Source organism: Enoplosus armatus, chromosome 2 (genome assembly GCF_043641665.1).
Source record: "Enoplosus armatus isolate fEnoArm2 chromosome 2, fEnoArm2.hap1, whole genome shotgun sequence".
Classification (NCBI taxonomy): domain Eukaryota; kingdom Metazoa; phylum Chordata; class Actinopteri; order Centrarchiformes; family Enoplosidae; genus Enoplosus; species Enoplosus armatus.
This window is the reverse complement of record NC_092181.1, coordinates 15,489,635-15,514,611: the sequence shown is the minus strand read 5'-3', so window position 1 is coordinate 15,514,611 and position 24,977 is coordinate 15,489,635. Positions and strand designations below refer to the sequence as shown.

Sequence of the window (24,977 nt, the reverse complement as noted above, 5' to 3'; positions counted from 1 at the left end):
AGTCGAGCCCTCAGTCCAAAACTGTGTGAATGAGTCTTTGGAAGAAGTTTAGTTTTAATTTTATTCATTTCATGTCGAGTAGCATTTATCAACCAAACATTTCAGATGCAGTTTTACATGTGTGCACTGTCGGTCATAGTTTAATTCAAATGAACACTATTAATGTCTACTTTCTTACAGTATTTACTATATAATCACATTGTTGCTGAATTGCAAAATTTTATACTATTTTTTAAAACTATTTTTATAAATCATCTTACTGTATGTTAATCAGTATTTGTCCTGTGTGTCAGTGACTGTTTACTAAAAATGGCGATGCAATAAAATGTGATGTGTGTCCTTAATTTTTGCCGGTTGATTATTCCCCCCAAAAGAAGTGACACAAAAAAGAAAACCAGCACATGTGGACTGATGTGTTTTCTTTCAATACAAATGTACATTTGAAAGATTAGTTTTGTCTAAACAATAAGTGTGTAAAACAAACAAATTTCTTGTCCAGGTGTAATATATCACTTATTATGTTAGAAAAAAAATACAGTTTCAGCCCAAATTGGCTGCTCATCAGGTACAGAGATGTCAAAAGTACCTCTTATGATACTTGTGTACATGACTAAAGGCCAATTTGGGCTCAAATCATACTTTTTCAAATACAAATCTAAAACAGAGCGTTCGACAGTGTTACAAGTCTTAAGCAACCATAGATTTGTGTTGTACGCAATTTCACCTTCAGACCAGAAGAAAAACCCTCTCGCTTCATTAAATCATCAGTCCTGAAGCAGCAGACATCAAAGAGCTCATAAACAGAGCTTGTGGTTAAAGGTCAGCAGCTCTTCACCTGGACTCCAGGGCCCCTGAGGGGAAGGAGTTCATGGCCTGTGTGATTTAGAGCCCCTACCCCCCACCCCCCCCCCCCCCCCCCCGAGGTGCAGAGATTGCAAATTACAAATCTGCAGGCCTCTAACTGCTGTTTGTCCTCTTTCATGTCCCTAACATGTAGACGTCTGGGTTAAGATGGACAGTAAAGGACAAGTGCAAAGAAAATGGTCCCTGTACTTATGTGAGTCTTGTTAACGTCACTCCTCTGCCTTCATTTAACACCACCTGAACGACTTGTGTTACTACTCAGATATGTTAAATGTACTACAGAGATGCATTATGGTACGGCAGGAGTAAAGCTGAGCTTGTCACTGTGAATGTGTATAGTTATAGGGAGGGACAAGATTACTGAGAGAAAGCCTCTAGAAGCTGCTGGTTTGATGCTTTTCATTCTGCTATAGTGACGTCTGCTTTTCTCTTGTTCAGTAGATTCTTCAGGAAGAACTCGCCTGAAAAGACAAAAGGCAAAGATAAAAAATTCTATGTAACGTGTTCATGAACTAAGTGAAGAAATACGTTTATCTGGCTATTACGTTTTCTGATACATAGTAATCTATGCTGTGGCATTACAGCGTTGGCTAGATGTAAGCAGTGAGTCTGAGCTGTTCGTTGTGTGCAGCAATTTAAAACACCTTCACTGCCTATTGTTACTCCGATGAAGACGTGCCGTAGGTCAAATGTTAGCTGCTGCACCTTCTTAAAAAGCTCTGTAAGCTCCAGACCTCGTCACTCTAGATTATATATAGTTCGGCCTAATTACAAAAATACAGATTTCACCTCTAGTGGTGTCAGAGCCACACAAATCATTTTAGTTTTAATTACCGAGGTTGTGAGATTTCAAACTTCAAAGTAGTGAAAGTGGCATTTCAAAAATTCAAAACAAAATGTCCTCGCAGAAACAAGGTTCCTGTTGAAGGTCACTCACTGAACCGTTTTATTTGGAACTACTTTCTACTGAAGAAACAGTCCCCTGCAGATTACTTTTCACTTTTCATCTTTCAAATGTTTCACTATAAACACAATTCTCTTCACCTACATTACATTGTGGTGGTGGCAGAGTCTCAGTCTCAGAGACAGAAATCGAATAACCTGATCAAAACCCCAAAACCATCTGCACGTCTACATCCCACTAGGGATAAGTGAGAAAACGTGTTTCCAATGTGGGTGAATTGACCCTTTAAGCTGCAGTTGCACTCTTTGTACAGTGATGAACTTTTAAATGTAGAACAAAATGGATATTAAATAAAGTTGTCCTGTTATCACTGGAATAGATTGTGCTTTCCATAACATGTTAAAACTGAGTGTGTTTCTCACCCGCTTTGTAGGAGGATCGCACCAGTGGCCCACTGGCTGTATAAACGAAGCCCATATCATTCCCAACTTTCTCCCAGTGGGCAAACCTCTCTGGAGTCACGTACTCCTCCACCTAAACCCAAGCACACATCATCACAGTGTGCACTCATTTACAAAATGTGCGTTTTTCTCTTGCAGCACTGTGTAGTAAAATACGAGGAAACACTCCACAAAGTGTAAAGTTCTCACCTTTAGGTGGCGTTTAGTGGGTTGCATGTACTGACCCAGTGTGAGACAGTCCACTCCTGCCTCACGCAGCTCTGCAACATCACCACAACAGTCAGGAAATCGTTCTTTACATAAATCATTTTGGAAGTGTGTCTATGTGTGACTTAATGTGTGTACACACCAGTCAGCGTGTTGAGGATCTGTTGGTCAGTCTCCCCCAGTCCCAGCATGATGGAGGTCTTGGTGAGCACGGCGGGTTTGACCTTTTTAGCGTGCTTCAGGACGCTCAGAGACTGGTCAAAGTTCGCTCTGGGGTCGCGCACGTGCCTGGAAACAGGTGGGACAGATGGATATGCTGAGCAATTGAAATAAATAATCAAAAAAGGTAAATAATATGTAACCCTATACTGCCAATATATACCCAGATTACCATGAACAATGACTTCCCCAGGTTTCCACTTCTGCAGTTGATCTAGTATTTATACTAACAGCAGGGAAATGGCTCTCATGCTCCACCTGTTGGTCAGTGTGTGTATTACTGTCATCCAGCCTATGACTGACTTACAACTACAGTAAAACAACCACACTAAGTATTTTCAAATATATAAATAATAATAATATATTAATATCAAAAACTGTTATTCTTTGGCTTGTTGGTGCATTCGAGGCCACTAAAGTCAGACTGCAGAGCAAAGGCTTTTCTTAATGATGAAACTCAGGAGTTACAGCCGACATATAAAGAGCCGGTAAAGTACAGAAGCGAAGTGTCAGTCAGCACCTCTGCAGCTCTCGCACTGTCTCCACGTTGTGGGCGTACACGTCTAACCCTGACAGGGCGATCTTCTCTACTGCGGCCAGGTCACCACGAAAATCAGGGGTCAGACATTCAACCAGCATCTGAGGGTCCCTGGGTGAGGATGACATAAGTGCTTATTTATTCAGATTTTAAGATACAAACACTCGACAAACCCAAAAGGGATGGGAGATTATACCTTTCCTTCAGGTTGGAGACCGTCCTAGCGATGTGCTCCGCCCCTCCGTCAGCAATATCTGCAAGAAAGAGGAAATATTTTGAAAAGTTGGTTGGTGATTTTGAATTTGTGGACATTTAGATATTTTTTGTTTTTTCTTTTTAAATATATTTAGAGGAAACAATGTATTCTGTAAAAACTATACATATATGATTGTAGTATTGTTTCAACACCCTATATTTTTGTTGTTTTATACGTCTCGTGACTAACAGACAGACTCTATATAAAGAAACAGTATCAGTCAAGAACCTATAAGAGGGGCCCTCCATCTGTCAGCTGATTCAGACAAGTTGTTGACGCGAATGAGTGCTGTGAGGAGGAATACAGCTTATACCCTGAGCCTCGACCTGAATCTGCTCCAAAAATCAGGTATCTGGATTACTTTGCTAAGTGAAATCCAGAATACAAAAGAATCTTCCGGCTTTTAGAGAGGTTCCTTTTTTTCCCTTTAATAGTTAAAATTTCATCGCTAGCAATGGAGTAAAGTTGGGAAGAATTAGGAAGAGACACCGAGTTAGGAAGCCGTTACCATCTCTGTCGACTGAGGTGAGCACCACGTAGTCCAGCCCCCAGGCAGCAATGGCCTTGGCTGTATTGTAGGGCTCATCTGGGTCCAGAGGTGGGGGTCTACGGGCCGTCTTTACCGAGCAGAACCTGCACCCACGGGTACATGTGTCCCCCATCAGCTACAGACAAAGAGAGAGAGAGAGAGAGAGAGAGAGAGAGAGAAAGAGAGAGAGAGAGAGAGAGAGAGAGAGAGAATCCTTAGCTATATGTCTGTTGTAGGACTGGAACAAATAATCCACACTGGTATGTGTCAGAAGATGTTCAGGCAACAGTTATAGTTTTATTAAATGTATGGATTATACATCTATATAAAACACTTCATGAAGCAATAAATAAATATATGATCGATTTCTACTTTTTTGGAAAATATTAGCTTGTGCAGATAAGAACACATGTACACACGTACAGAGACATGAAAGATTAAGTGTGTTAATCTGTGTGCTTTTCTGTAACTGTCGGTGAGCTCATCAGGAGACTTACCATGATGGTGGCCGTGGCTGTGGCGTACTCTCCTCCTCCCCAGCATTCCCCAATGTTAGGACACCTGGCCTCCTCACACACCTGAGGAAAAACACACACACATACACTCTTCAAATGCACAAGAACTGGCACAGGATTATTAGATATATTTATTATGGATTATTTATCAGACATTTAAGTTCGCAATTTGATAAATGTGTCAGGTCAAATATCAAATATCAAATATCGTGCCCTATGAATGGGGGAGCCACTCCCATCAGGGTGGAAATGTTTCATCATAGAATAAGAGTGCCTCTGTCTACTGGAATAAACAGATTGACTGGAATAAAGTTCAGCTCATACCTCAAAGATATTTTGTCACTAATAAAGTGAAAGAAGCTTATTCATAGATGCTATCCTCCTATGCAGTATCTAAAAACGTTCAGGCAGGACATTAAAGCTCCTTCATATTGAAGATCTTCTTCACTTGTTTTGGTACTTTGATTACACCACGAGGTTCTGGAAACAAGTTATCATTTCCTGCATATCCCTGCAAACCTCTTTGATGTTTGAGAATGTTTTCTTTGGCTGTGCTGATTTTAAGAAAGAGGACTCGCCTTATTTTGCTTCTAGCTAAATATAACACCCATAAGTTCAATACAAGCAAACCACCATTCCCTGTTTTCAAGAACAATGTCAACGTTTCTATTCAAATAATTTAATTTTCTTCGAACAAAAAGGCTATCAGATTAGTTAACATACATGTTTTATTTTCCTTTACATCTAATGTCTTATTTTTTGGGTTATTTATTGAATTATGTTATGTAGTTTGTCTCGTGTATGTGTCTCCCCCTGGCATGTTCCAATGTTAATGCTCTGATAAGTATAAATAAAGTATGTTAAAATAAATAAATAACATTGTATTGATTTGTAATGACCCCTTCCATCAAAGGGGGCAGGTGGACCCAGACATGTCATGCCCCCCCACCTGTTCAAAGCACCTGCATTACGTTACCAGTCTGTACAACTCACTGTGTGCAGGTTGAGGTCTCTCAGCGTGTTCTTCAGCTTGTTGTAGTTTTTTCCAATAGGGATCTCCGTCTTCAGCCATGGAGGAAGCCGCAGCCTGTCACAGAAACAACAGCAGAGAGTGGTCTCGTGTGCACGTAGGTGTGGACGAAGTGGATAAAATCTTCTATCACGATATATGTCACTAGACTTTGTGATACAGTAGCTTTTGTGAAAACTCAACTGAAAGAACATGCATAGGTAAAATAACCAGATGGGGACGTCACCCTAAAACAATCAAGCAAATCAATGAGGCGTTTTTTTAAATGATTCAAAAATCTTGTATATACGGCAGTATAAAGCAGTCCTACTGTAAACGATATTGCAAATGATCCAATGGTTAACAAATGTCTATCATCTTACGCTCATGAGTTATTATCATACTGTGGTCTGCTTTGTTCATAGAGCAGTAAAACTTAAAAAAGGTGAGGAAACAAGAATTGCCGCTCAGTCAGCCCACTATCAATCTCATGAAAACACTCTCTTAGATCCAAAGCTACACATCACTTCAACAGAGGCTTTCCCACAGTGTCATCGACCCTCTGTGAAGGGTAGCGCAGGTCAAATACATGATTTGCACTAGATTGCATCACCCTGACGCACACCCCACATCCACTCATTTAAATGGACTTCATTCAAAAGTCCATTTATAAGTGTATTTTCTTTATATTCAAAAGTGCACTTTAACTGTAAACCTGGTGTAAATAATGCAATACAAACAACATCTAGTGCACATATACACACACAATGTACATACTTGAATATATCATTATGTAGTATAAATGCATATATTCTTCACTGTATGCTGCTGTGTTTCCCTCTACTTGTTTTTGTTTTTGTGATCGCACCACTGACAACACAACCACTTGCTGGTACATGTAACTATACTGGGTGAAATAAAACGGATTCAGATTCAAGTGAATCAATAAAGTCCATGCAACAGTGGGAATATAATGTAAAAGCAAAGTGTCCTGGAGTGTTTCAAAGGGGAGGTGGGCCAGCTTTATTACACTTAATTAAGTTCAGCATTAATCAATCATCAAGATGTATGAGGATCTGAGTAGCATACCAACTCTCACAATTTCCCTTATGACGGTAAGGACACTTAGACCTCACGTTGATTCAGCTTAACGCAGTCTGGTAGATAAGGTTTAGTCTGATCTGGTCTTTGAGCCCTTCTGATAACAAACACAGAGAAAACGTGGAGCGTTCTTGAACCTGTAAGACAAATGCGACGTCTGTGCTGTCTTACCTCTCTCCTTTCTCTCTCTTCAGGTTGCCTCTGTACTCGGTCCACTTGCTTTTCTCCGACAGCTCCCCTGAAATGAAGTCTTGTAGATCAGGCCCATCATCACTCTGAAGCTCCTTCTTTCTGTCAGCCCGGTCTGGGGAGGATTTCGCCACAGTTGTCAGGCTGCTGGTGTAAACCTGCGGAGGAAGGACTGAGGGGTTAATTCAGGCGTCTTTTCGTACAATCACACTCTGTCGTGATGTTTACGAGTCCGTGTACCGTACCACGTATTTAGGAGGTTACAAACAGCATCGCCAACGGTAGCATTAACGTTACTGTCACTACAGCTGAGTTACAAAACATACATCACTAAAGATGGTACTTCAAGGCCCGTGATTAGGCTTACAACCGATCGTAACCATAAATACATTACGTTACCCACACCGTCAGTATTTGTTAGTTGGAAAATATTCTCTATACTCACATGTGGGATGCTTCTGGGACTCAGCCATAGATGGCTGGTGGAGAAACGGCCGGCTACACAACAACTTTGTTTGAGCAGCGCCATGACTTTAGCTAGCAAGCGGCTGTCATTGGTAACAAACTTCAGCGAGCGGCTGCTTTGGTCTGGTGCTGCATTTACGTGATGTCGGCAGAATAGGAAAACTTTACTGATTTGGGGAGTTCAGGGATTATTACAACACCAGTAATAATTTTATTTCACAAGGTAAGCCCTAATAAGGTTGAAGCAACACTAAAAATACTAAAGCAAGCCAACAAAAGAATCACATGGCAAATGAGTCGTTACCATAGAAACAAACCCGGTTATTTTACAAGTGACATTAGATACTAATAGTGTAAACCCGCTCTATATTTATTCGGAAACTAAATTTAGAAGGCTGATGAGAAACGGTTAGTTGCTGTATTTCCAATATTATATGAACGCAGCAGAGCTAAATGTGGCAACACAGTAAAACAACTTCTTTTGGTTGGTATTTGCTCCCAATTTTACAGCTAAGATGTTTTGCTAATTGCTGCATTTCTGTTATAACTATAACTGTTCTATACGACGAAAATAATCACGCAATGCAAAGAACAGGAAGAATGTATGTATTTTTCATTGAACAATGTACAAACATCATGGCTTTAAGATATTTGCATTAGACCAATATGATCAGGTGCACACAAAAAAGACAAGTCGAAACAAGAGATTGAAATTATATTAAAATATAGTTTTGTAGTTGTTGTAGTTTATAACTAATAAATAGTTTAAAGGGCTATGGCTTTTCTGTAAATTATATTCTTCAAATGACTTTACGGGCTTTCGTGTAAGACAGAAACTCGTGAAATACACCAAGTTTCACGTTCATGTACTTGGATTTGTGTAGTTTCCAGAAGAGGAACCTTTTGGCAAAGCAGTGCGTCAAGCATAATCACGATGTTCCGCGATTGTCTTGTAATGCCTGATGACGCCACGTACGTCCGCTACATTTGCGTCGTGACGTCCTTCCTTCCTCCTTTCCTCTGCTACCGGCGAGGTGAGGATAGCTGAAATATTGCTCCGTGGTTTCATCTAACTCCATCTGAGTCAATTAAACTTGTTTTTGGGTTTATTTTGAACTGTCAGATATAGACAGTATTGTGTTCTATAACATGAGCTGTATTTTGCTCTTACTTTGAGAAATATGTCGGTTGTTTTTCCATTGAAACCGCTGTGTGTGTGTGTGAGGCCTGACGTCGCAGCTCTGTCCGTGCTGAGGGCCGCAGCGACTTGAACAATATTATTGTTAAAGTATAGTATTCGTATGGTTTCCGCTGTTAATTACGCCGACTAATAAGTTACAGAGTTGTACCTGTCTAGTGATACACATGGGAGACACCGGTCTCACTGCCTAATATAGCTTTCCATTAGCATTAGCGCAAATGCTAGTTGAGATAACGCAGTGTCCCTGCTCAGTCACTTATGATAGACGTTGAATTTTTCAGTGTCCAGCTTTACAGGGCTCACATTTCAGTCAGAACCCTGTTTTTAAAAGGTGAAACCAAACATCATCCAGTACCTGGAGTGGATAACTTTAACCCTTTAACCTGAACTTCAGCTTTGGAACATAAAGCTGTCACACATCACAAGGGATGCAAACGAGCTTCAGTGCATTAAACAAACATTGTTTTTGTCTCTATGTAGAATGAAGACCATTCTCAGCAGTCAGACTGTCGACATCCCCGACAATGGTAAGATACTGTTGATTTTTGCAGACAATCGGGATAATCCAGAGGTCCCTGTTTTTAAACCTAACTTTTGTTGAGTTTGGCTTCTTACTGTATTTTGTGTGCATAATTGGTATTTTTCTCCTCTTCCTGCTGTTTGGTGACACAGTCGAGGTGAGGTTGAAGGGGCGGACAGTGATCGTCAAGGGGCCCCGTGGCAAACTCGTCAGGGAGTTCAACCACATCAACCTGGAGCTCAGCCTGCTGGGCAAGAAACAGAAGACAGTAAGGAGGCTTGTTTGCCTAAATTGACACAAAATGCAATGTATTATGAGAATTACTGTAGTTGGCAGGTTTGAATATGGCTTTGCGACATGTTGAATCATTACTGTGATAATACACATCAAATTATCATGATGATCAAACTGATGCACAAAGCAGTGTTCTGTTCTCCAGTTAGGAAGAGTTTGTCATGTCGTGCATACATGTAAAAGTTAAATAACTATCTTGTTGATTACAGCCTTATCAGAACTGTTTATTTTCTACATGTACATTTGTTGAATGAAAATTTGTTATCCATCACACACTAAAAAAACACTAAAAATTAAGTAACAAAAAAGAGGCTGAAACAAGCATTTGTTTTTTGTAGTTTTGCTTGACAAATGGTGACTATTAATTGACTCAATTGTTTAAGTTTCTGTACAGTTTGATGAAAGTGATGTGAATTGCTGTGCTGTCTTCCGCAGCTTCGTGTGGAGAAATGGTGGGGAAACAGGAAGGAGCTGGCCACAGTCCGCACCATCTGTAGCCATGTCCAGAACATGATCAAGGGAGTCACTTTGGTGAGACTACAGCTCAACTTGTCTGATGGTGTCTGAGTTGTTGACAATGGCTAATTGTATGAATGTCAAACTGCTATAATAAGCTCTGTGCCCCAGCTTTTGTGGTGGGATTAGTGTTTTTGTTGTGTCGCTCTACAGCTGATTGTTGGTGGAACAATTTATTTTGTTTGCCTTTACGTTTCGGCTCAGTGCCTCCTTTTTTGACTCCAGGGTTTCCGGTACAGAATGCGTTCTGTGTACGCCCATTTCCCAATCAACGTCGTCATTCAGGAGAGTGGCACTCTGGTGGAGATCAGGAACTTCCTGGGAGAGAAGTACATCCGCCGTGTCCGAATGAGGACTGGTGAGTCTGCTGGAAGTTACGGAAATATTGAAGTTATGACACTTGCATAAGGTCCAAAAATAGTGATTTTATTTTTCTGTAAGATCCAAGTTTCTGAGATGGGACATACGTGGGGGAGTGGATTTGTTTAATCAATTCAGGAATATTTTGTAACACAGTCCATTTAGTAGTTTTCAAACAAAGCTCAGACTTGGAAATGCCGTCGCCTTGCACAGCAGCTCCTCCACCAGTGCGGTTTGTTTCTCCACTTACTGTTTGATTTGATGTGTGATAGTAATTTCATGCCATTGTAAAATGATTTTTGCTGTTTTCTCTTCTTTGTCTCCCAGGTGTGAATTGTGCCGTTTCAGCCGCCCAGAAGGACGAGCTGGTGCTGGAGGGTAACGACATTGAGCTGGTGTCAAACTCAGGTACACTGTCTGCCTTTTTCTCTACAGCTGTTCTACGTGGCACCGTCATTTTTCTCCACTTTAGAGCGGAAGGATCCATCACACTACCCCTGCTAAGATCTTGCCCTTGTTTGAACCCATACACTTTGCTCAACTAAGATGTTGAGGATTGTCATTATTTCATTAGCAGGGTCCCTGATATATTCAGTTCAGTGATGCTACCTTGACGCTTGGTGTGAAATACTTATACTTACTCATACTATAATACTTCAAAAACAAAGAGAACAGACGGATCAGGGAATCTGTTGGTGATGTGTGATTGGCAGAAGGCTGGTACCTCCCCCAAATCTGCAGACATTTCTACATCACGATGTCTACAGTCTCTGCTGCTAGTTTTACATCAGTCCTAATGTAAAGTGTTAGTTAATCCTGTCAAACCCTGTTTTCATGTGTAGCCCCCTCTTCCATTATACAGAACTTTCCCTGAACTTTCAATATGGAGGGTATTACACTTCGTGCCATATAAAGTAATACTCTTCCTCATTACCATTTGAGGTGCATATAGTTTTATCGTTGATAAATGTTCTGATGTAGAAAATTGCAGCCAATTCTGTTTTTGTTATGTATATCTTAACAGTGAGTTAATTACAGCACTGTTAGTTTTGCAGAATACATTGGTTGATTGCAAAGATGACTGAAGTTGGTGGTTCCAAAACCTTTTTTGGCTTTTTATAGTAAAGGAAAATCAACTTGGACCCCTTGTCAATGTTTACATATGTGCAGAGTTGTGAGCACTTCAAGCAATTGGCAGAGTAACTTTTTTTAGAGCCCCGAAGAGGCAAAATCATTTTAACAGGAAAAAGCAAAGAGAAATGTCGATGTAGCTTTACACAACTGTTATCTCTCAACGCCTCAGATATACCTTGTGACCCACTGACTTCAGTGATCTATAATGCCAAGCACCTCTTTATTCTCTACATTTGAACATGGTACAAGAAACACTATCCCAGTACCTCCGTTTAGTTTGTGTTTTTTTACCTTTACTGACTGTTGAACCCACCTCCCTTCACCCCTTCTCCTTCAGTAAGACAGCGACATCTTTGTGTGTTTTGGCTCTGTACACCAGCATATTGACTTGGAATTAAACAGTTAGCCTGTCGACTTTCAGCTTTTATCTGCTTTATTTGCTTTGGTCCACAGTGTAGGAGTTGACAATGCAACAGCATAATGATCCTAAACAAAGACAAGTGGTTAAATCTGTCGCCTGATCTCAGTTCAACTGAGCATGTTTCATTTGATGAAGACTAGACTGAAGGCAGAAAGCCCCTAAAACAAGCAGTGTGAAATACTGAGCCAAGGCAGAACTGTCTCTGTCTTAGTACTTCCTGACTGCACCGAATCTCTCCAAAGTGCTGTCTGTCTGTGTCTCTCTCCTCCAGCCTCCTCTGTAATTACTGTGATCCTGTGTGTGTGACGTGTTGCTCATAATCCCAACTTCTCTGTTCCAGCTGCTCTGATCCAACAGGCCACCACAGTCAAAAATAAGGATATCAGAAAGTTCTTGGATGGTATTTACGTGTCCGAGAAGGGAACAGTAGTGGAACCGAATCAGTAAAAGTTACACCTGCACTCGTAGAGGTTAGATAATGCCGTCGAAGCCTTTGTTTTCCTTTGCATGTTCCTTACACCGCCTGTCTTTGTGGCGACGCGAAGATGCATTTGTCATTTTTCATGTCTACAGTTTTGTGCAATGCATTATGGCTCTACATGATACTCAAATGATTTTATTTTACTGTTATCTCGTGTTGGGGCTGGGCAATGCGGTTAAAAACTATTGATACTGTTTTTCATTATAAAGTAATCTGATTGAATTTCTAGAACTAATAGTTGTGTCTAAGATGTCAGCTATTGGCAAAAGAAATGCTTATTATAATTTCCCAGAGCCAAAGATGTCTCTTGATCCGACCAACTATCCAAAATGCAAAGAATACATCTAGGCTATCATATGACAAAGACAAGTATCAAAACTGGAAATTTACAAAGCTAGAAGCAGTTTTTAAGTAAAAATGACAACTTTTGCTGGCTGACTAAAAAGTAACATTTCTAATGTTTTGTTTCTGGTATCTGAGAAATAAATTCTTATCTCAACTGAGATGCTGAGTCTCACTTCCAAAAAAGAAAACCGCAGTTGTACTGTAGCACTAAACGCACTCAGTAGTTTTGGAAGGGATGCACTTTCAAATTTTGGCATTTCTTGTAGTAGTTATTGTTTGCTTTCAGTCGTCTAACTACTAACCACAGCATGCATCTGAGTTGTTAAATCTCATTTTGATATATTCTGAAGAAACTGAATGTCCTGTTTTAATAGTGCTCAAGTCATGCAGGCTATCGGGCCTCAGTAATTTAGCTGTTGTGGCAATAACACATTTTCTTCAAACCACCTGCCCATTGCATGGCATCAGGTCTCGCCCTTCACACTCTGCTCTTCTTTCTTTTTCAGCGGCCTTGATCCAACAGGCCACCACAGTCAAAAAGAAGGACATCAGGAAGTTCCTGGACGGCATCTACGTCAGCGAGAAGACCACTGTGGTGGAGCAAGATGTCGAATAAACATTCACCATGTCCTGTTATGGCCAATAAAACATACCAACTTTTCCAATTAATCTATCCTCTGCTTCTTTCGTCTTTATTTGATATTCACTAAGCTGCAGGTCAGAATGGGTTTAATTAACCGCACTTATGAAATGAATTTTGCAGGAATAGAAATACCATGTGATCTCAAACTGAACAACAGTGACTTAAAAATATTGATATATTACAGTTAAGTGAACAAAGGAGATTGATCTGCATCCAAACTTAATGGTGTCAATAATCCAAATGATCTGTGCCAGAATCCTCCAATGATTCCTGAACTACCATAAAAAAACACTTGGTGGATGCGTTAGTGTGAACAGTCACATGACGTCTCTCATTTTAATTCTTTGCTATCGCTGTAACGCTGGGACAAGTGATGTAAACAGAAGCTGGAGAATTATTGATTATGCTTTGTTCTGGTGAGTGAATAGTCTTATTAGGAGAGGAGGCTGAAGCATTGAAACAAGTTGGTCTGTGAGTCTGTCTGAAGTCTACTGTTTTTATAGATATAGCTTCTCTGCATCTCGTCAGCATCTCAAAGTGCACTCGCATATTTAGGCAATGGTTTTCCATACTTAACAGGGCCGTGTGTGTAATTTTGCATAAAAGGATACACCATTTATCAGTGTTCATCCAAATGCCATAGAGACGTTTGCAAGGGATCCACAAGCATGTCAGATAATTTCTTATGCTTATATATACATTACAGCATGTGTTCTTTATGTACCTACTTACTTTCCCCTGCTCTTGTTCCATTTCTTTCCATTAATTGTTTCCCGAAATGATATACTCATATTTTGGTTGATGTCTTATTTATTCCCTTTCTTGTTGTGTAAATGGATTTTTGTATTTAAAAAAGAAACAAAGCGCACGCTGAGTGACGCACAGGACGCACACAACTCCCGGTCGTGCGTCATCTCCTGGCGACGACAGAAGCCTGGTTCGCGCCAAGCAGTTGAAGGATTTCATTACTTTTCTGACAACTAACCTGACCCTAAACTGCGAGGAAACCTGTTCATAATGGTAAGTTACAGATTTCAATCAGTTATTCGCTCTGACTGCAAGCTGTCTACATACACTACGTGGTTAAATAAAGCGAAGATAATCCTGTTATCTTGTTAAACCTGCTCGCTGCTGTTGAAACGCCAGTCAAGTGCGCAGCGTTAGCTAATTTACAGCTAAAGAGGAAAAAGCTATTAGTTAAAATAAGCGAGGAAAAGTTCAGCGAGGAGCACATTATGATCATCTTCTGCTCTCTGTTATCGCGTTACATTTGACATGTACCTGCTGTTTTTTTTTAACAAAGTTTAAGTGATGCACATTTTCCTGAAAAATCGATGTCAGAAAGTGAAATCTTCAAACTGTAAAGCATCAATTTGCATTCAGTATGTGGACAACAGTGCAAAGTTCGACACAGTCTCTTGCCGCGATTTTGTCTCTAACATACATGTTGTCTGTGTGCAGCAGGACATCAGGGGGTTCTTTGTACCGACTTCAGTCAAGCCTGCGGTGCAGAAACCAGCCCCAAATGGAAACGTCAAAACAGAGGAGGAGGAGGAGAAGAAGAAGAAGAAGAAGAAGAAGAATCCTCTCTCTTCAGACGAGGAAGTGAAAACAAAAAAGAAAGAGACCGCCAAGGCAAGGAAATAATGTTATCTTCTGCTTTCCTTCTTGTAATGATTCCTCTGTTCATCATCCTATTCATCATGTTTTATTGTGGTTTGTGTGCTTCAGGTCAAAAGCTCCAAACCAGAGGAGAAACGCCAGGATAGTGAGAAAAAACGAAAGAAGCATGCAGTCATAGAATCAGGTATGTATGATGCTACTACATAACTCACCTGCACCACGATGCAGTGACTTACTTTCTGATTAGCCTCTCGTGTTATCATTACATTGGAGTCACAGAGCTAAGCATCTGTTTGCTCAACCAAAAACATTTTCAAGCTGTCTTGAAAATATGTAGAGGGTTGATTTATAATGGATTAAAAAAATCCAAATAAAAAGGAAATTACATATCTCCTTGCCCCTTAAGACAATATATGTAAATACTTAACTGTGTATGAAATATAGACAAATCTAAACGATAACCAGAATTTACTTGAACGTTGTCCAAAATGAGCAAGGACATGTGAAATTTTCAGCTTTGTTTGGATTAGGAAGTATATATATTTACCTGGGTTTGTTAATGTGAGGCACACTAACTGGGGAGCTGTGATCAACTGCTTGACACGTTGCTCGTCATCCTCCCTGCATCTTTTCTTCATGGCACGTCTTGTTTTTCAGACTCGGCGGATGAGGAACCAGTGACAAAGTCAAAGAAGTCTCCCAAGGAGAAACAGAAGACGAGCATGACGGAGCCACCTCCCAAAAAAGATCCTGTGCAGTATGTTTCTGAAACAGGTAATAAGATGATGGTTTATCATCATATCATGTTGTGATTAATTGGCACATTTAGGTTAATGATCATAAAAGATATCTTTTTAAACACACTTCGGCGCAGGATTTTCCCGACCTCATGATGGCGATCTAATTAATTCTTTGTCAATTTGAGCCTATCAGTTAATTTATAGAGCACATATAAAAACAATAAATGTTGACCACTTAACAGAGAAAGTTGAAATACATTTAACCAATTAAAATGAAAATAATAGTTTGTGCAACAGGCAAAAAAAAAAAAAAAAAAATTGGAGACGCATTTGTAAGAAGGTGGGTCCAGCTTAAAGATGAAGAGTGATGTTTTGTCAATTTAGGGAAAATGTATTTTGATAGAATATTTCTCTATTTTTTGGCTCTAGACTCAGACAGCGACAACTTTCAGTCCTTGAAGAAGGCCTCCAAACCCAAACAGAATGGCACAGCTAAACCGACCAAGTCAAATACAGCAAGTGCTCATCCAAGAGCCAAAGAGGGGGTGAAGTCTCCCTCCTCTGCAAAGGGGAAACCTGCAGTGAAGTCTGCTACTTTGCCCGTCACCCCTAAGTCAGCCCCGCCTCCTCAGCCCAAACACACCCCCACCTCAGTGCTGGACTACTTCGGCAGTGCGACTATTCAACGCTCGGAGAAGAAGCTCGTAGCCAGCACCAAACGAAAGGCTGTGAGTATGGATGAATCACTCCCTGTTTTCACTTCTTCTCTTCAAACCCTCTCGCTCTTCTCATGTACTGCTTTTTCATCCAAACCGCCAAGATCATGACTTTCTGAGTATCACCCACTGAACCCTTTACTGAGCGTGTATTTCCCAGCATTACAGTGTCAAATCCTTTTACAACAAACTGACTTTGTAAACACTCGTCTTCTTCTCAGCCGACTCAGGACACAGACGATCTGATTAGTGATGAGCAAATCGCCAGAGAGCTGCAGATGGATGAGGACATGGAGGTAGGCTGATCGACATAACAGCTGCTTGTTGTTTGCTCTCGTAATCAAAGCTGAAACAAGTAATCGATTGACAGAAAAATCTATTTCGGCAACTATTTTAATAATCAATTAATCCTTTCAGTCTTTTTTTCATTTAAAAATGTCAAAATAATGTTAGAATATAATGCTTTTCATTAGCATATATGATTGTAAACTGAGTCTCTTTGGGTTGTAGAGTGTTAGTTGGGTAAAAACAAGCAGTTTCAATACGTGAAGTTGGAAATTATAATTTTATAGATGAAATGATTAAACGATGAATCTGAGAAAATGATCTGCAGATTCATCGATAAAGAAAATAAACATGTCTTACCCAGTGTACCTGCCTGCAGGAGTATGAGGGCTGGTGCAGTTTGCTTTCCCATTCTCATGCTCTTCCTTCCTCCCTCTCTTACTCAGCTGGAAAAGCAGGTCCATGAGGACGAGGCGTTTGCCAGAACACTGGCCATGCTGGACGAGGAGCCTCAAGCAAAGAAGGTGATTTAAAAAAAAAAGCACTAAGGCACATTCACTTTTGATGTTAGTTGTTAAATATAATTTTGCGTGTGTCCTCATCCAGGCTCGTAAAGGCTCTGATGAAAAACAAGCCCCAACCATATTTCCCAAAAAGAGCAGTAGAGACTCTGCTGCTGGCAGCACAAGCAGCCCGTCAAAGGCCAATCGAAGAGGCAGCGTGTCAGAGGACGTGATTAGTCCGTCTCCTAAGAAGAACCCGACCGCCATCAAAGCCAGCTCCAAACTGGCCATGATGAAGAAAAAGGACGAAGACAGAGATGAAGGGCCAAAGAACAAAACACCAATTTTGCCCACAAAAATTAAAATCTCTCCCAAAAAGGAGCCCCTCGCTTCGTCGAGCTCAGACAAGACGTTCACACCCAAAACGGGAACCACACCCACCGCAGTTAAAACTTCTCCCAAGAAACCAGAGGTGAGCCGGGTAGATGCCTCATCTGTCAGTAAAAATGTCTTGTATCAATGTCATGAAGTATGAATGAGTGAAAAGCATACACAAGTTAAAACAATTTAAAAACAAAGTTGTATGTCCTCCTCTCTGTCTCTCAATCTGATCAGAGCACAAGTACGAGTCCTGATGACGCAGAGAAGAAGAAGGTCAACTCTTCAGCTTACAGGAGCTACCTCAACAGAGATGGACCACGAGCTCTGGGCTCCAAGGAAATCCCACAGGTAACACACATCAGCCTTCAGACCGCCATCTTCCCTTGAGCGAGGCACAGTTCAGTAACTGACGATTTGTGTGCGTTTTCTAGGGAGCAGAGAACTGTTTGGAGGGCTGTGTGTTCGTGCTGACGGGGGTCCTGGAGTCCATGGAGAGGGATGATGCCAAAGCCCTCATCGAGCGCTACGGAGGCAAGGTGACGGGCAACGTCAGCAAGAGGACCACCTACCTGGTACAGGGCAGAGACAGCGGAGTCTCCAAGTTTGAGAAGGTGACCAACCTGATCCAGACTAACAAATTCACACCTACAGAAGCATATCCTGAAGAAAAAGTGTGCGATTGCTGAGGGCGCTGATGCTGATTGGCATAATTTTTGCTTGACTTTTTAATCATAAGAAAACCTTAATGTGTTGACTGAGTTATAGATGCAATGGGAGTGAATGGGAGCTTAGAAATACCTCCCACATTAGGCTTTAATACATTTCGGTATATAACTGATAAATTGTGCATGCCATCATAATGAAATTTCTACTGAATCAGGTGCTGTGTTATACATGTGTTTGGGATTGTTTTTAAAACATGTATAATCGTTATCAATTAGAAAAGTCATAGCGCCCATCGACAAAGGATTTGACATACCGCTCATCTTGGTAACCTTAAAACTGTAAGGTTAATGTAAAGGTGAATGTACACAAATATGTATAAAAACGCAAGAAACTGAGAAAAAATACACGTATATGTAGGCACCAAAGAATAATTACAGACGCTGCAGCAGTCGCACTAATTGAGACTTAGTTTCCTGTGTCTGTATTTCCCTTCCTGTCTCGTTTCTGTACTACTTCCCTGTATTTCTCCGTCAAATACATTATGTTTGTACAATTCTCTTTATACTTTGTTTGCACTGCTCAGGCGGAGAGTTTGGGTACCAAGATCCTGGACGAGGATGGTCTGTTGGAGCTGGTCAGAACCAAACCAGGAAAGAAGTCCAAGTACGAGATCGCTGCAGAGGCTGAGGTCAGCTCTTGCATACATTTTTTAGTTAAATCGTGCTGTTTTATATAGTGATTTCATTAGCGGTGGTATTATTTGTAGATGTCAACACCTCCATATTGGAGAATAAGAACCATTCTGTGTTTACATTGACTGATGTTGACATTTGCAGGTGTGTTTTTAAGCTGTTTAAAGTGATAAAGCAGACTAGCTACTGTAATTAGCGGTCTCGTCTGCGTGCTGATGTTAGCTGTTCAAAGTGTTGAGGCTCAGCTGCCTTTAATGAACAATGCACATGAGGATGAGTTTTATTTTGCTGTAACTATTCTGGGATGTTTTTGTTTTTAGAGCAAAGCCTCAAAGACCAAAACTCCCCCCAGCAAGACTTCAAAGAGCACCCCCAAAGCCCAGAAGATCTCTCCCTCCAAGGGTAATTCCAGGTCCCCTCACACCCCGAGCCCGTCAAAGACCGGCAGGATCAAAGATGGCGGCACTCCATCTGGGAGAGGCTCAGGTCACACAGCCCGCAGGGAGCTGGGCCTTTCCTCCTCCTCCACAAGATCATCATCTCCAGCCAGGGAGGGTGCCAGTCTGCTGTGGGTGGACAAATACCGCCCACGCTCTCTGAAGACCGTGATTGGCCAGCAGGGAGACCAGAGCTGTGCCAATAAGCTGCTACGCTGGCTGCAAAACTGGTACAGACACCACAGCGGCGGCGCTTCCAAGCCACCAGGTAGCTGACCGTTTTGTCTGAGCAGAATTCAGAGTAATGATAAAAACTGGACACCAGAACTCATTTAGTTTTAGTGAGTTTTAGCTGCAAATGCGTCTGTGTTTGAAGAACATGTGCTTTGTGCTGTTTCTTGCTGTGCAGTGGCAAAGTTCGGTAAGTTTGGAGGGAAAGACGATGGATCAGGATACAAAGCTGCTCTGCTCTCTGGACCTCCGGGGGTGGGGAAGACCACCACAGCCGCCCTGGTCTGTGAGGTCAGTCTGAAAACACACACAGTCTTGTTTTTGGGTGCTTTTTCTTCATATTTTCTACGTATTCACACCGGTCAGTGTAATATTTTTATTGCTGCACCCGTGACTCCCAGCAGAGACGACCAATGTCTTAAACATTTTCTCCACTGTGTTTGTGTGTCGGCCTGCAGGAGTTGGGCTTCAGCTACGTGGAGATGAACGCCAGCTGCACTCGCAGCAAAAACAGTCTGAAGGAGGTTGTTGCAGAGTCACTGAACAACACTAGCATTGAGAACTTCTACAAAGGTGATCCCTCTCCCTCCTTTGTGTTTCTATCTGTTACACATTTGAACCTACATCAGCCTTTATTGATCCAGTGTTACGGACATGTTTGGCTCAACTTTTGTTTCTTTTTGAAGTGAAAAGAAATTAACAAACTATAAAGGAAACAAAATTGGAAACTTGTACATTTTAATGCTTAATGTCACTGTATTATCTGGTTAATTAAACAGATTTAAACGGTGTCACTAAGCTATTCTCCTCCATTGACTGTAACACAATATTGCTTGTTTTTCAAGAAAACAAAATCATTCTAAGGTTTTAATTGCAGCTACAGGAAGTCTTGAGTTTGATTTGATCACATAACAGCAATGCAAAGAAAAAACAGATGGCTGTTAGCACCTTGTTCCTGTGATGCAGTGAGCTAATGCACTTATGCAGCCTGCTGTAGATGCAGACACCCATGCTTTAACAGTATGTGGTCGCTGCTCAAAGATACAGTGTGTGCAGAACAAACTACAAATATTTCTGAAGTTAAAGCGTTCTACAAGAATCATTAGGGGTGGAGAGACAATAAGTCACATCACAGGAAGAGGTGTTACTAAGTACTGACTGACAAGCTACCTTAACTATAGCACATGCCACATGTTGATAAGTGTAATTGTAAATTTATGAATTTAATTTGCTGTGTTCTAAGTTAGAGTTTTTTTCCTACAGAAGTTAAATTCTTTTCTTTTAAAGAATTAATGTAACATACTATTGGCCCAGAAGTGAAGAGATGACTATGTGGTATATGTAACTGTTGGTGTGTGTTTTTGTAGGCACGTCTCAGACGGTGACCAGTAAACACGTCCTGATCATGGATGAGGTTGATGGCATGGCTGGTAACGAGGACCGCGGAGGAATCCAGGTTAAAAGAAAAACCCATTTCTATGATAGTCTGACCTGATTCTCACATTTTGAAGAGGCTTCACTGCGGACTGAACACGACAATAGGTTGACGGATGCATTGTGTTGTCTTGATACTGACCTCTGACCTTTTGCCTCATGTAGGAGATGATCGGCCTGATCAGAAATTCAAAGATTCCCATCATCTGCATGTGCAACGATCGTAACCACCAGAAGATCAGGTCACTGGCAAACTACTGCTTTGATCTGCGCTTCCAGAGGCCGCGAGTGGAACAGATCAAGGTACGCACGCACGCACGCACACACACACACACACACACACACACACACGCACACACACACACATCCTGTCTCACATATGTTTTCTAGCCATTGGTTTTAAATTAAAACGCCCCAAATGTCAGGATACAAGACAAAGAGACGCTGAATGAATCCAACTAGTACATGTAAATGTCAGGTTGTAAGAATTTGGTTAATGGCTGAAAACAAGCAATATTAAAAAAAAAAAAAGAGTCATATAATGGATTGTGAGGATACTCATGAATGGAGATAAATGAGACTTTGATATATAAAGATTCATAATAATGACACAGGAAACTGCTGTCTGTTACCTACTTTTAAATTGAAAGAAAGCTCTTAAATGTAAATATTTGCTTTTCCCACTCCTTCAGTTGTGTTTTATTTTTCCTTTAAATGTTTCCAGGGAGCCATGATGTCCCTGGCTTTCAAGGAGGGGATCAAGATCCCAGCCCCAGCTCTTAACGAAATTATCCTAGCCTCCAATCAGGATGTGCGACAGGTGAAGACCACAGAGCATCATAAAAGTCAATTCATACTGGTGTTATGTCTTCACTTGCCACCCTCGGTCTCCCCTCTCACCATGCCGGATGTTTTTTTGTTTTTTTTCTCTCCAGGTGATCCACAACCTGAGCATGTGGTCGGCTAAAGACAAGGTGATGACGCACGACCAGTGCAAGTCTGACGCAGCCAGAGCCCGCAAGGACATGAAAATAGGGCCGTTTGATGTTTGCAGGAAGGTGTTTGCTTCGGGAGAGGAGACTTCCCGCATGAGCCTCATCGACAAATCTGACCTCTTCTTCCACGACTACTCGCTAGCGCCGCTATTTGTCCAAGAGAACTACCTGCATGTTCGGCCAAAGGCTGCCGGGTAAGAGAGGGGCTAGCTGTTTCCACCTGTTTCCAGTCTCTATGCTAAGCTAAGCTGAGTTAATCGCCTTTTTCTTGTCCATGTCTCTTCTCACAGTGGTGATCTGAAGTCCCACCTGGTGTTGCTCAGCAAGACAGCTGACTCCATCAGTGACGGAGACCTGGTGGACAGACGGATCCGCTCTGGGCAGAACTGGTCACTGCTGCCCACCCAGGTAACACACACACAAACTTAAGAAGAGAATTGATTGATTTATAGTTGGTGTTGGATTTCACCTGATTTGATTACTTGTTTGAAATTGTCTTTTGTTAATCTTTTATAAAACAAACACGTAATACAAGTATATAACATTAATTGTAGTAAACACTCATGCCTTATCGCAAGCTTATTCTCGCAGAACATTTATATACACACACACACACACACACACGCGCGCTCATGTCTGTGTGTGCTCGTAGGCCATCTATGCCAGCGTGTTACCAGGCGAGCTCATGAAAGGCTACATGAGTCAGTTCCCCACCTTCCCCAGCTGGCTCGGCAAGAACTCCTCCACCAGTAAACATTCCCGCATCGTCCAGGAGCTGGCCTCACACATGAGTTTAAAGTGAGCAGGCCTCGATCACCGTCTTTTAACTTATTTGCACGTTGTCAAACATAAAATCAGACCAGAGTATTTAAGTGTTTTATTTTCTCGGCTCCTGCAGGACGTTGAGCAGCAGGCAGGCGGTGAACCTGGACTATCTGCACTACCTGCGGCTGGCGCTGCTGAGCCCCCTTCAGAGGAACGGAACGGAGGGCGCCGCCGAAGCTGTGCAGCTGCTGGATGACTACCAGCTCATCAAGGAGGACGTGGACAGCATCATGGAGATCAGCGTCTGGGGCGGACAACCCGACCCCTACTCCAAACTTGACTCTAAGGTCAGCAGGAGGCAGGAGGAGGGTATATAGTTTGTATATAGTTTGGATTAGAAACAGTTGTTGAAAGTGACGTATAAGGAATTATACACAGTTAGTTCAGGCCATTGTGATTGGCTGACAGCACTCACAGCACCTCTAAGTATCATTGTACTTTATAAACACACTTAAACCTATAAATGTTCAACCCAATGTCCAACACACACCTTAACCCATATCAGTGGATTGGAAAGATTCTGACAGTGATAGTATCAAAAACACAGCAATGTACGCCACATTTGATATGATGAACATAAGTTAGTAAACAGTTGCTTATTTACACATCAAGCAGATTTGGAGCAACATTAGCATTTATTTGGAGCCCCCTGATCAAGTTTAGCGCGATATTCACTCTCTTTTAGCTCTGTTTTTAGTCTCTACCAACCAACTGCTAAATGCTCCACTATGTTCACCAGCTAGTTGCTAACTGTGTACAGTGGCTTTTTAGAGCTTCTTCACTGAAAATAGCTGCCTGTCGTCTGGAAATTACGCTGATGAGAGCGATGACTGTGACCCAAAACAGGAAAGTTGTGAGCCAGAAAACCAAAATATTGAGCTGAAAGACGCTAAAACGCTCCACAGAGCTACAGAGTTAGGTGATAATTCTGTGTTCATTACCACGAGCGACCCCTTTCACATTACGAATAGTCGTTTGAACAATTCTTAATGTAAAAATATAATAATATAGCAGCTTTGTTTGTTTCAACAGCGAATCACAGACGATGAAATTGTCATAACAGCAATAATATTTATGAGGTCATGCTGATCTGAGGTCACAAAGCTTCAGTGCCGATTCTTTACAGAATGACACTCCCATACATGGTGTAGCTTGACCCACATGTCTGGTGATGGTGTTCATTCATCAGATCCTAACACAACATAAAATACACAGATTTTGGCCTTTCCGTGGTTGATCTTCTATATGTCCAACATACAGTGAATTTTGACACCTCCGCTGTCCGTCTCCTCCCAGGTGAAGGCAGCATTCACGCGGACCTACAACAAAGAAGTTCACCTGACGCCGTACTCCCTGCAAGCAGTGAAGAAGGGGCACCGTGGTGGCGGTGGGGAGTCAGAGGTTGGAGGGGAGGACGTGGATAATGAAGTGCAGGAGTCTGAGGACGAGGGCCTCAAAACCGACGCCATGATCAAAGTAAGAGCCTCCAAATTGGGATAACAATATGTAAACGCATTTGATCCCAGGCACAATCACAGTATTTTCAACGACCATGCCAAAGGCTGTCTTCTTATCTTTCTGTGTTTACATGTCGCCTGCGTCTTGTTCCTCCCTGCAGCAGAAGAAGGCCAAAGCCACCAAGGAGTCAAAGGAGAAGAAGGAAGATTCTGGGAAAGGGAAAGGCAAAGGGGCAGGCAAGGGGGCAGGCAAGGGGAAGGGCAAGGCCAAGGCCAAGAAATGACCACTGACCAGAGGAGGAAAAGAAACTGTCCTGGTCTGCCTCCCTCCGCCCCCACAGACTGTAACATTTTTCTCTGCACTTGCAACAATCCTTTAATGAGCATCAGAAAGTAGTGAAACTGGTCTTAACCCCTGCAGGTAACTCATCTGTCCCTCATCCAAACACTTGACTCTAACCACACCGACTGACAAATGTCTTCCTGTTTTTTTTTAACCTCCTGTCATGTTTTGCGTCAGAGCGTCTTCTATACTGAACAAATGATGCATATTATCTGCTCGTTCCACCATCATCATGTCTATACACCTCTGTAGTAACGTGTGTCTCAGCAGGAGTGTAGTGTATTTCTTCAGTCATCAGTTTGTGGTCCAGGTGTCGAGGCTGTAAATAATGTGAGTCCGAAGTAAAAGACTGTTACTTTTTGCTACGACTATGATACAGAAATGCTTTAGCTCTTCGGTTATCAGCACTGATGTTCCTGTAAATTGCAATTTTGTAAAAAATGTCGAGGATTAATAGAGAAATATGTCGCTCATGAG

At 41.6% G+C, this 24,977-nt stretch overlaps 3 protein-coding genes across 3 annotated transcripts; 2 read left to right on the top strand and 1 right to left on the bottom strand.

Moving 5' to 3' along the window:
- Nucleotides 1-932: 932 nt before the first annotated feature.
- Nucleotides 933-7,351, bottom strand: lias (lipoic acid synthetase). The gene is made up of 11 exons (XM_070920365.1): nt 7,238-7,351; nt 6,775-6,950; nt 5,487-5,580; nt 4,476-4,556; nt 3,958-4,114; nt 3,390-3,447; nt 3,176-3,304; nt 2,577-2,724; nt 2,419-2,487; nt 2,191-2,302; nt 933-1,325 (listed from the first exon to the last, which is right to left on the bottom strand). The coding sequence occupies exons 1-11, from the start codon at nt 7,319-7,321 to the stop codon at nt 1,264-1,266; spliced, it is 1,170 nt and encodes a 389-aa protein (XP_070776466.1). The 5' UTR covers nt 7,322-7,351; the 3' UTR covers nt 933-1,263.
- Nucleotides 7,352-8,843: 1,492 nt separating this feature from the next.
- On the top strand, nt 8,844-13,202 carry rpl9 (ribosomal protein L9). The gene is made up of 7 exons (XM_070915850.1): nt 8,844-8,985; nt 9,131-9,246; nt 9,708-9,803; nt 10,014-10,146; nt 10,476-10,556; nt 12,044-12,173; nt 13,036-13,202. Exons 1-6 carry the CDS (start codon nt 8,940-8,942, stop codon nt 12,148-12,150), a joined length of 579 nt encoding a protein of 192 aa, XP_070771951.1. The 5' UTR covers nt 8,844-8,939; the 3' UTR covers nt 12,151-12,173; nt 13,036-13,202.
- Nucleotides 13,203-14,096: 894 nt separating this feature from the next.
- rfc1 (replication factor C (activator 1) 1) lies at nt 14,097-24,971 on the top strand. Its single transcript, XM_070912263.1, has 23 exons — nt 14,097-14,192; nt 14,634-14,807; nt 14,904-14,979; nt 15,453-15,569; nt 15,965-16,263; nt 16,473-16,547; nt 16,983-17,060; nt 17,194-17,511; nt 17,655-17,768; nt 17,852-18,031; nt 18,670-18,774; nt 19,099-19,483; nt 19,625-19,737; nt 19,905-20,019; nt 20,814-20,902; nt 21,046-21,183; nt 21,605-21,700; nt 21,816-22,069; nt 22,166-22,283; nt 22,528-22,673; nt 22,774-22,987; nt 23,997-24,176; nt 24,319-24,971. The coding sequence occupies exons 1-23, from the start codon at nt 14,190-14,192 to the stop codon at nt 24,439-24,441; spliced, it is 3,510 nt and encodes a 1,169-aa protein (XP_070768364.1). The 5' UTR covers nt 14,097-14,189; the 3' UTR covers nt 24,442-24,971.
- Nucleotides 24,972-24,977: the final 6 nt, after the last annotated feature.

Excerpts from the sequence above, each read along its gene's own strand:
- rpl9 (XM_070915850.1), top strand. The coding sequence starts at position 8,940 with ATGAAGACCATTCTCAGCAGTCAGACTGTCGACATCCCCGACAATG. Across the intron at positions 9,247-9,707 it reads TGGGCAAGAAACAGAAGACA|CTTCGTGTGGAGAAATGGTG; the intron begins GTAAGGAGGCTT and ends TGTCTTCCGCAG. Across the intron at positions 10,557-12,043 it reads TGAGCTGGTGTCAAACTCAG|CTGCTCTGATCCAACAGGCC; the intron begins GTACACTGTCTG and ends TCTCTGTTCCAG.
- lias (XM_070920365.1), bottom strand. The coding sequence starts at position 7,321 with ATGGCGCTGCTCAAACAAAGTTGTTGTGTAGCCGGCCGTTTCTCCACC. Across the intron at positions 5,581-6,774 it reads AAGAGAGAGAAAGGAGAGAG|GCTGCGGCTTCCTCCATGGC; the intron begins GTAAGACAGCAC and ends TTTCTGTGACAG. Across the intron at positions 3,305-3,389 it reads GTCTCCAACCTGAAGGAAAG|GGACCCTCAGATGCTGGTTG; the intron begins GTATAATCTCCC and ends ATCCTCACCCAG.
- rfc1 (XM_070912263.1), top strand. Across the intron at positions 18,032-18,669 it reads GAGTCTCCAAGTTTGAGAAG|GCGGAGAGTTTGGGTACCAA; the intron begins GTGACCAACCTG and ends TGCACTGCTCAG. Across the intron at positions 20,020-20,813 it reads CATTGAGAACTTCTACAAAG|GCACGTCTCAGACGGTGACC; the intron begins GTGATCCCTCTC and ends GTGTTTTTGTAG.